Source organism: Camelus bactrianus, chromosome 9 (genome assembly GCF_048773025.1).
Source record: "Camelus bactrianus isolate YW-2024 breed Bactrian camel chromosome 9, ASM4877302v1, whole genome shotgun sequence".
NCBI classification, from domain to species: domain Eukaryota; kingdom Metazoa; phylum Chordata; class Mammalia; order Artiodactyla; family Camelidae; genus Camelus; species Camelus bactrianus.
Window position 1 is genome coordinate 15,257,910 of NC_133547.1, and position 16,665 is coordinate 15,274,574.

General features: G+C 49.0%; 1 protein-coding gene across 5 annotated transcripts; it reads right to left on the bottom strand.

The window, feature by feature from the left end:
- Positions 1–38: 38 nt before the first annotated feature.
- On the bottom strand, positions 39–11,566 carry CD22 (CD22 molecule). 5 transcript variants are annotated; one of them, XM_010950087.3, is made up of 14 exons: positions 11,483–11,566; positions 9,390–9,450; positions 8,758–9,138; positions 7,475–7,804; positions 6,073–6,336; positions 5,685–5,948; positions 4,369–4,620; positions 3,904–4,164; positions 3,558–3,821; positions 2,177–2,273; positions 1,946–2,021; positions 1,651–1,775; positions 1,202–1,286; positions 39–883 (listed from the first exon to the last, which is right to left on the bottom strand). In XM_010950087.3, the coding sequence occupies exons 1-14, from the start codon at positions 11,522–11,524 to the stop codon at positions 752–754; spliced, it is 2,634 nt and encodes an 877-aa protein (XP_010948389.2). In that variant the 5' UTR covers positions 11,525–11,566; the 3' UTR covers positions 39–751. The 5 variants fall into 5 exon arrangements, with proteins under 5 accessions (XP_010948389.2, XP_074225898.1, XP_074225897.1 ...); XM_074369797.1 differs by having other exon boundaries at positions 9,390–9,445; positions 11,483–11,537; XM_074369796.1 differs by lacking the exon at positions 11,483–11,566 and adding an exon at positions 11,086–11,464.
- Between the last annotated feature and the right edge of the window lie 5,099 nt (positions 11,567–16,665).

Genomic DNA, 16,665 nt, shown 5'->3' on the forward strand with positions numbered 1-16,665 from the left:
CCTTCGCCCTGTCCCCACTCAGACTCTGCAGACTGGAAGTTGTTCACTGGCTCTTTGATGTGGTACCTGAGCCATTTTTATTGTGCAGCTCTGTGTCTGTTACGCGTGTGTCCACATCAGTGGATGTCTTAGACCACGAGAACCCTGAGGGTAGGGGCTGCAGCAGCATAGTCCTCTCCGTGGAATGCCTCACTTGCACAGAGGAGAAACCAGCCCAGGGCAGTGCCTCTTTCTACCTCACATCTGTCACTCTTCCCCTGGGCTTTGCCCCCAAGGCAAAAATTAGGCTTAAGATTAGTGAGTGGGGCTATCAGAGCAGGGGTGGGCTGTCAAAGGCATAGGGAGAGAAAGAAAGAAAAGTAATGACCAGCTGATCTAAGCAGGGACATGGCCACCTGGGGATGGGGTTTGGGAGGGGGTAGGTGGTGGTAGATGGCTGGGGTGGGGTAGGGGGGTTTGTACAACTCAGGGTAGGTATTTAGAAGAATTTCTGGGTGGGAAGGCAAGTGGGAAAGGGCCAGAGACAGACCCTTTGGAGGGTCAGGGCTATCAGTGCTGAGAAGGAGGACTGTCTCTGGACCATGCACAAAGTTCTCTGCACCAACTGGCGTTGTAGTAACCACGTGCGTGCGTGTATGTATGTATAGAGGGAGGGTGTGTAACTGCGGCTGAGCAGCAGGGGCTGAGAAAGCCCCAGGACCACCCTGGCCTCTGAGCCCATGGGCAACTCCACCTCCGCCAGTTTGGCCTTTCAGTGCTTGAGAATGACGTATTCCACTCCTTCCTGGGCCAGAGGCCGCTCCCCAGCCCCAAAATGAACCAGCTCCGAATAATGTATCCCCTCATCTTCCAGGACACTTGGAGTCACGTTCTCATAGTCGCCCTGAGAAAGCCACATTGTGGGAAGGTTGGCCTCACGGTCACCAGCCTCCCACAGTCTGCTTTCCTTGCCCATTATCTCCCCGACTCCACCTGGGGGTCCAAGAGCCCCAAGCAGGAGTCCTCTTGTCCAGAAACTGGCTGCAGCCAGCATCTCAGACTGGGAGGGTCCTGCCCTGGCTCTGCCCACACCTGGGCCTGAGCAGCCCTCCCCACTGCCCAGCCTGTGCCACCACTGAGTCCAGCCAAGTCCTTCCTGTCTGGGACTCACAGCCAAGGCCAGGTCCCCCACCCACCACCTTCCATAGCCCCGCCCTCTTACCAGCTGACTCTTCTGCACCACGGAGTAAGTGACTGTGTCGTCCCTGTTTGGGGAAAGTCCCTGCATCTCTGAGGTCCCTGCATCTCTGAGAGGGAAGGCAGATGGATGACCACAATGAAACCTTTTGCATGAACTCTGCTCCTTCTTCCAACTTCCCTAAACCCTAAGAGCACCCCCAGCCTCTCAGCCCCTTAAGTATTATGCCCAGTGCTCACAGTAGGAGCTAATATGTCAAATGAGTGAATGCATGTATGTAATGTGTGTATCACAAAATCTCAACCTTGGTGATGGGGCATGCATGTAGTTCCCTAGACCATCACCCAGGGTGGTGCTACGGAGCTGGACTGAGGAGATGAGTCACAGGCCTGGCCCCGAGGGGGCAGGCAACCCTCGGCCTTCCTCCCGCAGCCCTCCTGGGTGCAGGTGTCACCTCCCGGTACCCTCAGTACCCAAGTCTTGGTGAGTCAGTCTCGCCAGGGGGAAAGCGCAAAGCAGCATAGGAGACTGCATCTTCCATCACCGGGTTGTAGCACCCCAGGGAGTGGGGACCTTCGGCTTGGGGGGTCCTTCTAGCCTGGGAGAGAGACAAGGTTTCAGCTCTTACCACTCACCCCCGACCCTAGCTCCCTTCTCTGGTCTCTGATACCCCAGGCACCACCCCCAAAGTACCCTTCATCACCCCTCTCCACTATTTCTTTCTTGACTTCAGGGTCTGCCCTCCATTTCATTTTTCTCCCATCCTACCTTTATATTCCTCACAAAGAAGCTCTGTCCACTGGAATTTTCCTGAAGCCTCTGCTGGCTCTGAATCCGCTTCCAGCTGAGAAGTAAAAATCTGCTCAGTGAGGATGAAGAGACGGGGAAGAGGACCCGGTGGATGGGCATGCTGGGGCCATCTACAGGATGGAGTAGCTGGGGTCACTCCCTGGAAGGGGCGGAGGGAGAGCGAAGGAGGTGGGCGTGGGAAGAGCTCACCTCCGCTGAAGCTTGACTCCCCAGATTGCCAGGAGGAAGACGGCCAGGCAGAACCCCACTCCCAGGGCTGCTCGCCTGCTGATGGTCGCTGCGCTGTCTGATGGAGAAAAGGGGTACATCAGTTGATGCCACTGCCTCAGTCGAGTACTGGCCAGCTCTGCCCCGCTGTGCTCCTGGCCTGTGTGACTCCTCCGCCATGCACGGGGGACGTGATGCAGAGCGAGAGAGAGAGGCCAGCCCTGTCCTCTGGACACCTCACCAGGAGGGAAGGGCAGCTCTTTTTCATGAGGAGCTCCTGCTTTGTGGCAGACTAGGTCACACACAGAGCACGTCACCCTCATAATGGGCACCGCCTCTTCAGAGGACCGTTCAGCCATACCTACAATTGTTTGTCCTCTGACCCAGCAAGTGCATGTAAGAACCTATCCTGCAACTCTCCTTGCAGGTGTGCCCAGAGCAATAGCCTGCACACAGCCTTGAGGAGGGCACTGGCTAGAGAACCACGCACCATCCGTGCATGAGGCCGCAGCACACCCTTAGGAAAAGAGGCGGGTCTCCAGGGTGGAGGCCCAGGGAATGTGTTTTCATACAATATGTTACTTTTTCAAATAACACACTCAGGCTGGCTCCCTTGAGTGTCCAGTTTGCAGGTGATGACCTTCGACATTTAAAGCCAAGGTGCCAATCATTAATCTGAAAAAAGTACAGAAAATAAATACTTGCCCTTAGTTTCCAGACTCTTCAGACACCCCATATAATGTGAAGATACAGAACAGTCTCCACGTGGGGTTATCACATGGAAGAAAGGAAAGTTCAAGGCCAAGTGTGAGCTCTCCCACCGTCTGCGCCTGGACACAGATCTATATAGGCCTACTGCGCATGTGCGGACTATCTCTGTGAGAGGCCGCACCCCGCTGCCAACAGGGAAAGCCTCGAGGGAGGGGGTAGAGTTCTCAAGGAGCAACGAGGGAGAGGTGTCTTCCCTTCCACTGTTTACACTTTCATGCTGTTTTAATTTTTTTATCATGTACTTGTATTGTCTTTAAAAACAAAACACTAAGCATCTCAAATGATACAAACAAGTGGCCCATCAAGGTGAGACCGAGAGGCAGTGGGGGTTGGGAGCCAGTAGCAGCTCAGGATGTCTGGAAGGTAGAGGCAGCTTGACCCGAGAGTCAGGAGAGACTGAGCGAGAAGGAGAGAAGGCGGGGGAGCTGTGTATGGAGCTGGGGGTGTGCCTTTGAGCACTGGGGCTGGGCCGCCCAGCAGGACAGGGGAAGGAGGGGCAGGGAAGGATGGGGAGGTGGTCTGGAATGCACAGCCTTGGGAGCAAGCCGCAGGAGTGGCCAGCACCATTGAAGAGGATAGATAGGGGCCTTACAATAGACAGTGAGGGTGCTGGGGGGCGACTGGCTCCTGCCCAGCCTGTTGGTCCCCTGGCACCAGTAGGCGCCTGACTGCTGGACCTTCACAGGATTCAATCTCAGCATCTGATTGTAATGATGGAGGTCTTGGTTATTCCAGTCAAACCAGGCGTAATGGGAGATGGGAGGGTTGGCATCGCTCTCACACGTCAGGACTGCCTCCCCACCCTCGATCACTCCGTCTTTCGGGCTCACAGACACATGCAGCCTCCTGGGTGCATCTGGAAGGAGAAGCAAAGTCAGGATCCCAGCAGCCCATCACCTGCCCATCTCTGCTCCAGGCCTCCAGCTCCAGCCACTCACACAGCACTTGGACGGCCCAGGCCTTAGACTCAGTCTGTCCAATGGAGTTGTTGACCAAGCAGTTGTAACTTCCAGCATCTTCTGGAGAGATGGAGTCAAAGCTCAGGTCCTTTCCTTCCTCCAGAAAGACTCCATTTTTCTTCCAGAAGAAGTGGATGTCCGCGGGGTGGCTACTGGAGAAGTCACATTGGAGGAGGACCCGGTGCCCAGAGTAAATCTCAGTACGAGGGCTGATCAGGACTCTGACATCTTTGGGGGCATCTGGAGAGCAAGGACCTCAGGCTGACCTCTTGGGTTCCTTTCCCTCTTCCTGTCCCCAAGACTTCCTCTCCCCTTGGCCCTGAGGCCTGACTTTCATCCCTCGGTTCTCTGTGCAGACTCTGGTCCAGGCTTCAATCTCTTCACCCTCAGAGCCCCATACCCCGATTGGGTCCCCTCCCAGCTCCCCCTGCCCAGGACACTCACACTGGACATCCAGGTTGACGGGGGGAGACCAAAAACACCACTGGTTACAAGCTGCGCATTTGACTGGCCCTGTGTCCCAGGCAACATTTTGAATGGTCAGCCCCGCAGGTAATACTCGGGAGCCTACGGTGTCCCATTCATAGCGGGTAACTCTGGGGTTACTGGAATTGTAGGTACAGAGCAGGGTCACACTGTCTCCTTCTCGAATCGGCACGGGGTTTTGAATTACCGTGGTTACCTCCTTGGGGGGATCTGGGAGAAAAACCAGAGAGACGGGTGAAGAAAAGTCAGCTGTCCATAATACCTTTTCCTTCCTGCTTCCTCTGCCCCCTCCCCAGCCCCTGCATTCACACTGTTCCTTAATTAACTAAGGGAAGACTTGTGCTTCCCCCTTGCATCTGAAGACAGAAACCCTGCCCTGGCCATTTGGCCTGGTTGTGGCTTGAGGCAGGATGGTGCAGGGGTTAAGAGCCCGGCTCTGGGCAGGGTACGCGTGGCACTGTGCACAGCAGGGGCTGCTGTTTGTAGGTCTCTGCGTGGGTCTAGGTCATGGAGCCGGGTTGCTACAGCGAGGGCAGTAATTTAAAAGAAGGAAAGAAAAGCATGGCTCTGGAGCCAGACTGCCGGATCCTGCCACTTAGAGCTCTGTGACCTGGGGCTGCAGGCCTCAGTTTACTCATCTGTTAAATGGGGTCCTCCGAGTACCTAACCTTGTGGAATCACTGTGAGGATGAAGTGACACGATGCCGTTAGAACAACATGACGTGTGCTAAACACTCAGTGCACCTTGCTGCTGCTGCTGTATCCCCATGTCCGGTGTCTAGATATTCAGGATTTGGGCATCCTTATCAGTGTGTGCGGCCCGGACTATGACATCCCAGGGTGCAAGGATCAAACCTATGGATTCTCTTTGTCCTGGGCTCGCTCGCCTCAGTGATCAGACTCATCGTGTTAGACAGAGTCTGACTACGGAGAGGTAATGAGGCATTTTGCCCTGGTTCTCCTTGAAAACTTCAGGACCCCTTCAGGGGCTCAGCCACTGCCTAGTGACGCCATGTCTTGGTGTCCCTCATGGGACCCTGGCATCTTGCAGTTCATTCATTCAACAAACAGCTTCTGGGCACCTCCCACGAGCCAGGCCCTGTACTGCTAAGCTAAGGACACAACTGAGAACAACAGCAGAACACTCGCTCCGAGAAGCTTATCTGTCTGGAGACCCTGGCCTCTGCTTGCTGTCCACTCTAGGACTCCCCGGCCTTCCTCCTGCTCCTACCTCCATCTTCTCCCTCCAGAACCCAGAATCTGCACCCACTCACATTGGACGTCCAGCTCAGCTTCCTGACCAACTTGTCCAAGACCAAGACTGTTTTCCGCCAAGCAGGAGTACCTCCCAGCATGCCTGAGGAGGGCCTCTGGGATCTGGAAGTTCTGGTTTGTCCATCCAGGCATTTCTATCCCATTATAATACCAGGTGTAATTTGTTGGAGGAGGATTGGCCCGTGAGACACAAGTCAGCTTCACTTGATTTCCTTCCTGAACTGTCGAGGGTGAGAGCTGAACCCTGGAAGGTTCCGGAGCATCTGGAAGAAGAGGCAGAGGCAGCGGGGAGGTGAGCAGAGGCCTCCATCACTCCCGTCCCAGGGGCCTTGGTTGCGCCCCTGCCAGCTCCCTGCCCGCCCCTCCCCCCAGCACCCAGGGGCTCACGGAGCACTTGGAGGTCCACTCCTTCCGACTTTCCTGTGCCTAGGACATTGAGGGCCTCACACTGGTACTTCCCACTCATGTCCCTGGTCACTTCGGGCAGCGATAGCACGTTCTTTGTCCCCGGCAGCAGGTTCCCATTCTTGAGCCAGGATATCCGCCAGTACTGTGGGTTGCTGCTGATGACCTGGCACTCCATGGTCACGGATGCTCCCTCCATTACTGTGGCTTCTTGGGGAAGGACCTGGATCTTCAACTTGGGCAAGTCTGGAGGAGCAGAGGGACAGTGGAGGTGGGGACAGGGAATTCCCAGAGGGTATAAAGCGGTGAGAAGTTGCAGGGTTTTTATTCTGATAAAGCAGGGACCCGTACAGAGCGGGCGAAGGTGTGCAGCTCCTCACTGTCACCCTTGTCAACAAGCGTGGGCCTGTCCAAGTGCCAGGCAACTGTCACAGCCGCCTCCCTCGTCTCTCTGCTCCCCCCACCCCGGTCCCCGAAGATCTGGTCTCCACCAGCGGCCAGGGCAGTCCAACAGACCTCGCCACTCCCCGGCTTGAAACCCGATCAGTGGATTCCACACTTAGAGTTAAACCCCAAACCTTCAGTGCAGCCCATGAGATCCAGTGTCCCCGTCCCTCTCGGCCTTTCTCTCCTACCACTCGGCCCCCTGGGCGCAGTGCCGAGGCTCTCTGGCCCCTTGCACTGAGGCAGACACTCCAGGTTCCTCCCTCAAGGCCTCATACTGGCTCTCGCCTCCCCATGGAACATTCTCTCAAGCATTTGCCTGGTCAGTCCCTCTCTTCACTCAAGTCTCAGCTCAAGTTCACCTTCCTCAGAGAAGCCTGCGTCCCTCACTCCCTCTGTCCTAGCCCTGCTCTATTTTATCTTCATACCCTTAGCACCGCCTACAATGGTGTTCTCTCTTTCTTCGTTAATCTATTTACTGTTCGTCTCCCCCACTGCAGTGCTGGCTCCACGTGGGTGAGAACTTTGCTCACTGCTCTATGATAAGGCATCTAGTAGGTTCACGGTAAATATTTACTGAATGAATGAATGAGGCACAAACAAGGATGTGACAAAAATTCCTCACGTGCCTCCCAGGGGAACCAAAAAACCTTAAGCAGGTGATCCCCCAATCATGTCATGGTTTGAGGATAGACTAAATTATTTTCTTCCGTTGGACTAAAGCAGATGCTAATAGGAATCTGTTGCCTGAAACACCAGTGCGGACCACAGCTCTGCCTGGACCACAGCTCTGCCTGGACCACTCCCAGCTGCGGGTGCCCACAGACCCATTGCACTTCCTTCCTTCTGTATGGGCCCCTGTTACCCTCTGTGCCCACCAAGGAGGGCGGAGAGATGACATGACCCTCGTCCCTCCCATGGGAGCACTGGGGAGACTCACGCTTCACATCCAGCTGCACCGTTTTCTCAGAGAGTATGTGCTGTTTCGTGGGGTCCCAGAGCTGGCAGGTCAGATTCTTGCCATGGTGAGTCCACTGCGGCTGGAACATGAGGTTGCTCTGGCTGGAGATGGTCTTGGTGGTCAGGGTGATGTGGGTGGTCGGGGGGGTCTTGGGGGCCAGGGTGGTCGCGTTGACAGCAGGCTCCTCCAGGGACCACTGCAAATGGATCTGGTACCCAAAGCAGGCGAAATTCAGCGAGCAGGTTACGGTGACTTCCTGGAGCTCCTGGATTTCCGGAGGGAGCTGAATGTGGGGTGGAGGAGCCTTCTCTGCAAAGGAGCAGGGACCATGCTGGAGGCCTGGGAGACTGAGGGCTGGCGTGCGCTAGCTTCTCACGCCTGCCTTTAGATGCCCTGCTCCAAATAACCCGTCAGGAATCCCTGGCCAGTCCAGCGCATCTCTCTCCGGGCCTGCCTTTCTCTGCTCGGCCGGAACCCCCTCTGAAAGGTCTTGGGCTGATCCTCCCTAGGAACTGTGTTTTATGTCTTCTGCTTCGTCCACACTCCCTGACGTTTGTTTTCAAACGTTTCCATCACCCCACTCTTCTCGGTGGATTTCACCACTTTCGTTCAACATGCATTTTTTTTTCTTAGCTTGGGTGACAAACCTGCATTCATCCAAAGGCTTCAATACTGGAGACGTCCCACACAGCACTCCTGTTGGGGGTTCCTTTAGTGGGAGAGGCCTGTGTGCAGCCAGGCCTCACTCTGCCCAGGACTGGGCCGCCCTCCGATTGCAGCATCTGAAGCTCCATCTCTCACCCCAAACATAGTGCTGCTTAGACCCACCCACTGAATAAACGGGCTGCGGAAATGGAGTGAACACACTCCCCGGGGTGAAGGCCCCAGACTTGTGTGTGGTTAACCCCCATCCGTGTGTCGTGGAGCTACAAAGGGCTAGTTAGAATTAATCAGCTCACCATGAACACATTGGGAGATTTCACTTGAAAATTCAGGTTTCCATCTTCTCTGGGAAAAATAGGCAACCCTGGGGCCCAGGTTCTAGAATGGGCAGGAGCCAAGTGGCAGGTGGGATGCTTGAGGGGGACAAGTGCTCAGGCTCCAGCTTGCCCTAGTCCCACTGTCTTGTGCTGCCCCCATCGCTCGCTGGCACCCCCATCTGGCCTCCACAGGCAACCCGGTTTGTGATCTGCTCCAGGAGTCAGGTGTTTTCCCACCTCCCTGGTTGCCCAAGACAGAGGAACCCGCCCCGGGGGCCTTACCAGAGACATTGAGGCCTATGGACTCCATCCACTTCTCAGGCCCCACCGTCATAATCCTCAGCCCCAGTTGGCCACTGTCGCTGACTTTCACAGGGTTGATGTAGAGGGTGCAGTTGCCTTTCTCGTTTCCCAGGAATTGTACCCTTTCCTGATAAGGAGGAAACTCCTCGGCTTTCTGGTTGCTATAGAGGACGGCCCCCTCAAAGTCCTTGGTGGTGGTGTTGTAATAAGGATTGTGGTACAGGGTCAGGTGGTTTAAGATGTTTTCTTTCCCTGGGATCCTGTAGTTGCAGGGAATCCAGGCACAGGCCCCGTCCCAGGCGTAGATGGTCTTGGGATGATAAAATGTCCATAAAGCTGAATCAGAGAGAGCCAAGTACTCTGGAACCCACCAGAGTGAAGAGAAAGCATTACTAAAGGACACTGAGAGCTTTCAAAGGAGTAAACAATTTTCTCTGAAGAGAGAGTGAGGGAGAGGGAGATACACAAAGAGAGAAGTATCTATACACAGGTATACACTCCCTGTCCCTACTCTGCCCCACACTGACTCTTCTCCGCCCCCGATCTTTCCCCCTCCTCCATCTCCCACAGTCATCCCAGAACCCAAGTACCAGCCTCGGCTCTGTCCTTACCGAGAAGCAGGAGCGAGGGGCCAAGGAGATGCATGATGCTGTGTCTAGGCAGGAGCCTGGGCTGGGAAGAGTTTGTCTTTGAGCCATCTGGTCGCTTATATCTTGCAGACAGTTTTTCTCGCTTACCCACTGAGCTCCGACCCCTCTTCCCTGATCCCGGGAGGACCATGTCTGGTTGCATGGTGGGATACGGAATTCTGGAAGCTCACGAGGTTTTTCTGGGTACGCCGTGCCTCTCTCATCAGCCTGAGAACCATGCAGGGCTAGCCTCTCTCTCCCAGCACTCTTTCCTTCCATCCATCCATCCATCCATCCATCCAGAATTGTATAAACTTGCTGCCCCACTCTCAAGCATTGAGTGGCACCAGACCACTGAGCACCTCGAATGCCAGATCCTGGGTCACTTGGAACTTACCTTGGGGCAACTAGCGAAGGGCTTCACATAGGGGAGGGATATGATCAAACCTTGATTTTAAAGACCAGGGGAAAAAACAACTCTAAAACCAATAAATAAGTATGATGCCAGGAGAGCATTTAGATGGGTCTGAAAGGACATAAGAGAATGTGGTCCGAGGATCCCACTCAAATGCCCCCAAGGGCTGGGGAGGAAACATAAACCAACCAGGTGGGGACAAGGTCATGACTATCTCAGTTCCAATTGTTGCCAAGTGGGAACGTCGGCTCAGCACTGCCTAATCTTCTACTGTTTTAAAAGAAATAAGAAGCCAAAGTTTCACGTGAAATGTCCTGCTTTGAATAAAACAAACACAGGGCTGGGCAAACAAAACCTATCTGTGGGCTAGAGGTGGTCCAAGGGCCACCAGTGTGCAACCACTGCCCATCTCTGTGTGGGTGGGTGCGGTGAGCTTGACTGCTACTCCATTAGACTTTTACATAGAATTCTATTTACATAGAGTTAATTTAAGTCCCAATTTGCATGGCTGTGCCCTTCAGGCCCGTCCCTGGGGAAGCCAGCAGGACGTGCCAGCAGAGTGTGTCTCCGGTCTCAGCACAGACCTGTCTCTCTCCCACCTGCCTGGCCAGCATTTCCCACACGTCGGCGCCCCTGCCCCCAGCCCCTCAGCCTGTTTATCTCCGCAGACTGCGTGGCTGATGCTAAGGGCTGCTGGGGAAAGCCAGGCTGCCTGCTGAAAGTAGGAAGGGGATCTGCCCCTAGGCGTAGCAGCCACGCTGGTCTGGCCCGGATACCACTCAGGGCTGGGAGGGGAATGTGGTCTGAACCCCTCAGGACTCTCCAGACAGAACTCATACAGCTCTGCAGGTGCTAATAGTGTTACACCCAAAAAAGTCTTCCAGGTCACAGCCATCTGAGAGAAGCTGGGTTAGAAAAAGTGAAATGAGATTCTTCAGTGCAGGTCTTTTCCAACCCTTTAACTAGCTGTGTGCATGGTATGTCTCCCAACATGGATGCTAGTGTACAGCGCGTAGCCCGGACTTCTTTAGCTGTGGGAACAGTTTTACAATTTCCATGAAAAACTTGCTAAGGTGGCAGGGTCTGTGTTCTGACGGATGCCCTTTGGGTTTCCACAAGGGCTCTGGCAAGGGCCAGATTCCTTTCCCCGTGGCGCCCCCTCTGGCAGCAGCCCCCAGTCACACCCTCCGCGGGGACCCGCTGGAGTACGCCACCGGGACTAGGGGGAGACGGGCGCTTCTCAGAGCAGGGCTGCCTGCTTACCCCAGGGAGCTCCAGGCAGTCTCTGGAGCATGAGGAGTGGGCCCAGGGCCTGGAATTGGAAAGCTGCTGAGCAGGGTAGGGCATGGAGTCAGCACTGGGTGCAAAGGCTCAGGACGAGGTCATGCTGTCCAGACCTGTGATCCTTGCAGGACCTCAGAGCTGGCCTCCTGGAGTCCAGTCTTCCCTCCTGGGCATCCGGTGACCCATCCTACTCTAGAAGACGTGCCAGGCCTGGCAAGGGAGGTGCTCAGAGACAGAGGTCACCCACCTGTTGTAACACAGGCAAGGGAAAGGCAGGGGAGTCCCCACAGTGCCCCCAGCCCCGGGAATTATGTGCGGCACACAGCAGCTGCTCCATACGTGTTTGTTGAAAGCAAAAGAACAAAATAGTTTTTACCTGTTTCCTCGTGTCTTCGCTCTTCAGGGACCCTGGCGGCATCTAAGAGTGAAAGGGGAAGCACAGTAACATCGCCAGTGACTGATTTTCACTCTTCTTGGCCACACCCCCTGCCTCTCTGGGGCAACAGTTCCACTTCTGGGTATTTATCTGAAGAAAACTATAACACTAACTCGAAAAGCTATCTGCACCCCAGTGTTCCCTGCACAGCATTCGTTACAGTAGCCAAGACACGGCAGTGACCTAAGGACCCATTGATGAATGAGTAGATAAAGAAAATGTGTACAAAAGAATATTATTCAGCCATAAAAAGGACATCTAGCCATTGGTGACAACGTGGATGGGACTGGAGGCACTTACGCTAAGTGAAATAAGTCAGAGAAAGACAAACACCATGTGGTCTCGCTTAGATGTGGAATCTTAAAAAAAAGGAAAACAAACTCATAGATACAGAAAACAGATTGGTGGCTGCCACAGGCAGGGGGCGGGGATGGGAATGGGCAAAAGGGATGAAGGAGGGGAAAAGATGCAAACTTCTGGTTATAAAATAAATCAGTCCTCGGGATGTCATGTACAGCCTGGTGACAATAGTTAATAATGCTCTACGGTACATTTGACAATTGCTTAGAGAGTAGACTGTAAAAGTTTCCATCACAAGAAAAAGAATTATAAATATGTGTGGTGATGGACATTAACTAGATTTATTGTGGTGATCGTTTTGCAATATATACAAATATCGAATCATTATTGTTATACACCTGAAACTAATATATTGTTATATGTTGATTATATCTCAATTAAACAAAGAAAGTAGGATGGACTATAATAATAACAAATAAAGTAGACTTCATAACAAAGAAAATGACCAAATCCAGAGAGGGGATATTACATAATGAGGAAAGGGTCAATCCACCAAGAAGACACAGCAATCTAAACGTGTAGGTACCAAACAGCAGAGCTACAAAAAGTTTGAAGCAAAATTCAACAGAAGTGAAAGGAGAAATAGACAGATCCACAATTATGGCTGGAAAATTCAACACCCACCCTCAACAACTGATAGAACAATTAGTTAGAAAATCAGCAAGGATGTATAAAAGCTTAACATCACCATCAACCACCAGTATCTAATGGATGTTTTTACAACACTCCACCCCAAAACAGCATGATACACATTCCTTTCAAGCACACATGGAACATATACCAAGATAAACCAAATTTAGGGCCATAAAACAAGCCTCAAAAAAATTGAAATAATTGAAATCATCTATTCTCTAACCCCAATCAGACTAGAAATCAATACCTGAAAAATCTTCAAACACTTGAAGACTAAATAGCAAGCTTCTAAATAATCCATGGGTCAAAGAGGAAATGTAATGGGAAATTTAAAAAATACATTGAACTGAAAGAAAATGAAAATAGAACTTATCAAATTTTGTGAGACACAGCCAAAGCACAAGAGGGAAATTTATGGCACTAAATGCTTACATTAAAAAAGTAAGTCTCAAATCATTAATATAGGGTTCCATCTCTGGAAACTAGAAAAATAAGAGCAAAACAAATGCAAAAAAAGCATAAGGAAGGAAATAATAAATAAAGGCAGAAATCAATGAAAGTGAAAACAGAAAAATAGAGGAAATAAAATAGTTCACTGAAAAGATCAATAAAATTGACAGATCTCTCGCAAGACTGACAAATTTAAAAAAGAGGGAGAAAAATTGCTAATAGCAAGGGCAAAACAGAGGATCTCACTACATATCCTGCTAACATCAAAAAAGGCAATAAGGAAATACTATAAATAACTCTTTTTTTGTATTTTTTATTGAAATATAATCAGTTTACAATGTTGTGTCAATTTCTGGTGTACAGCACAATGCTTCAGTCATACATGAACATACATATATTTGTTTTCACATTCTTTTTCACCATAAGTTACTACAAGACATCGAATATAGCTCCCCGCACTGTACAGCATAAACTTGTTGTTTATTCTCTATATATATCAGTCAGTATCTGCAAGTCTCCAACTCCCAATGAACAACTCTTGACACATAGGTTTGACCACTTAGATTAAATGGATCAATCCTCAAAAAGTACAAACTACCACAACTCACTCAATGTGACTTAGATCATTCAAATAGCCCTGTGTCTACTAAGGTAATATAAAATGTGAAGAAGAAATCTTCAGGCCAATATGGTTTTCCTGGAGAATTCTACCCAACATTTAAAGAAGAATTAGCTTCAATTCCACATCATCTCTTTCAGGAAACAGTAGAAGGAATGCTTCCTAGCTCATTCAATGAAGCCAGGATTACCCTGAAACCAAAACAAAACAAAACAAAAAGACAAAGATAATACAAAAAAGAAAACTGCAGATCAATCTTCCTCATGAATATAGATGCAAAAGTCTTTAACATAATATTAGCAGAGAGAATTCAGCAATATATAAAAATAATTATACACCTGTGACCAAGTGGGGATTATTCCAGGGATGCAAGTCTGGTTCAATATTCAAAATACAATCAACGGAATCTCATATTAATGGGACAAAGAAGAAAAATCACATGATCATATAAATTGTCACAGAAGAAGCATTTGACAAAATTCAACACCCTTTCATAATAAAAAAAAAAAAAGACCTCTCTGAAAGCTAGGAATAGAGAGGAAATTTCTCAACTTGATTACTTACAACTAACCTACAAAAACTACAGCGAACATACGTAACACTGAAAGACTGAATGTTTTCTCCCCTAAGCTTGGAAACAAGGCAAGGATGTCCACTCTCATCACTCCTATTCAGTGTAATACTGGAAGTTCTAGGCAGCATAATAAGGCAAGGAAAAGCAATAAAAAGCATACAGATCTGAAAGGAAGAAATAAAATTGTTCCTACTTACGGACAACATAATGGTTTATGTATTCACATTTTTTTTTAGTGGAGATACTGGGGATTGAACCCAAGACCTCATGTGTGCTAAGCATGGGCTCTACCACTGAGCTATTTCCCTCCCACCTCATAATGGTCTATGTAGAAAATCCCAAGGAATCTACAAAAAAATTCTAAAACTAGTAAGTCAATTCAGCAAGGCTGCAGAATATAAGCTCAACACAAAAATTAGTCACATTTCTCTATATTACTAATGAATATGTAGAAACTGAAATTTAAAATACAGTTCCATTTACAATGGCTTAAAAAAAAAGAAATGCCTATATGTAATAAATCTAACAATATATATATAAGATGTCTATATTGAAAACTGCAAAACAAGGCTGAAAAAAATCAAAGAAGAAAATGAATAAAACCCTAAAAGGTCCACACAAAAACTACTAGAGCTGATTGAAGACTTCAGCAAGGTAGCAGGTTCAAAATTCAGTTGCATTTCAAATTCAACTGATTCAAAAATCAGTTGCATTTCTTTACACTAATGACGAATCAACAGAAAAAGAAAGTAAAGAAACAATCCCCTTTAAAATAGCACCCAAAGTAATAAAATATCTGGGAATAAATCTAACCAAGGAGGTGAAAGAATTATACATGGAAAACTATAAACCATTGATGAAGGAAATTAAAGAAAACTTTAAAAAATGGAAAGATATCCCATGCTCTTGGATTGGAAGAATCAATATTGTTAAAATGGTCACACTGCCCAAGGCAATCTACAGATTTAATGCAATCCCTATCAAATTACCCAGGACATACTTCACAGAACTAGAACAAATCATAATAAAGTTTATATGGAACCATCAAAGACCTAGAATTGCCAAAGCGTTACTGAAGAGAAAGAAAGAGGCTGGAGGAATAACTCTCCCAGACTTCAGACAATACTATAGAGCTACAGTCATCAAGACAGCATGGTATTGGTACAAAAACAGACATATAGACCAATGGAACAGAATAGAGAGCCCAGAAAAGAACCCACAAACTTTTGGTCAACTAATCTTCAACAAAGGAGGCAAGACTATACAATGGAATAAAGATAGTCTCTTCAGCAAATGGTGTTGGGAAAACTGGACAGCAGCATGTAAAACAATGAAGCTAGAACACTCCCTTACACCATATACAAAAATCAACTCAAAATGGATCAAAGACTTAAACATAAGACAAGATACAATAAACCTCCTAGAGGAAAACATAGGCAAAACATTATCTGACATACATTTCAAAAATTTTCTCCTAGAAGAAATGAAAGCAAGAATAAACAAATGGGACCTAATGAAACTTAATAGCTTCTGCACAGCAAAGGAAACCATAAGTAAAACAAGAAGACAACCTACGGAATGGGAGAAAATTTTTGCAAATGAAACCAACAAAGGCTTGATCTCCAGAATATATAAGCAGCTCATACGACTCAATAAGAAAAAAATAAACAACTCAATCCAAAAATGGGCAGAAGACCTAAACAAGCAATTCTCCAAGGAAGAAATACAAATGATCAAAAGGCACATGAAAAAATGCTCAATATCACTAATTATCAGAGAAATGCAAATCAAAACTACAGTGAGGTATCACCTCACACTGGTCAGAATGGCCATCATTCAAAAATCCACAAATGACAAATGCTGGAGAGGCTGTGGAGAAAGGGGAACCCTCCTACACTGCTGGTGGGAATGCAATCTGGTGCAGCCACTATGGAAAACAGTGTGGAGATTCCTCAAAAGACTAGGAATAGACTTACCGTATGACCCAGGAATCCCACCTCTGGGCTTGTATCCAGAAGGAACCCTACTTCAGGATGACACCTGCACCCCAATGGTCATAGCAGCACTATTTACAATGGCCAAAACATGGAAATAGCCTAAATGTCCATCAACAGGTGACTGGATAAAGAAGATGTGGTATATTTATACAATGGAATACTACTCAGCCATAAAAACCAACAACATAACACCATTTGTAGCAACATGGATGCTCCTGGAGAATGTCATTCTAAGTGAAGTAAGCCAGAAAGAGAAAGAAAAATACCATATGAGATCACTCATATGTGGAATCTAAAAAAACAAAAACAAAACAAACAAACAAACAAAAACAAACCATAAATACAGGACAGAAATAGACTCATAGACAGAGACTACAGACTAGTGGTTGCCAGGGGGGCAGAGGGTGGGAAGGGATAGACTGGGATTTCAAAATTGTAGAATAGATAAACAAGATTATATTGTATAGGACAGGGAAATATACACAAAATG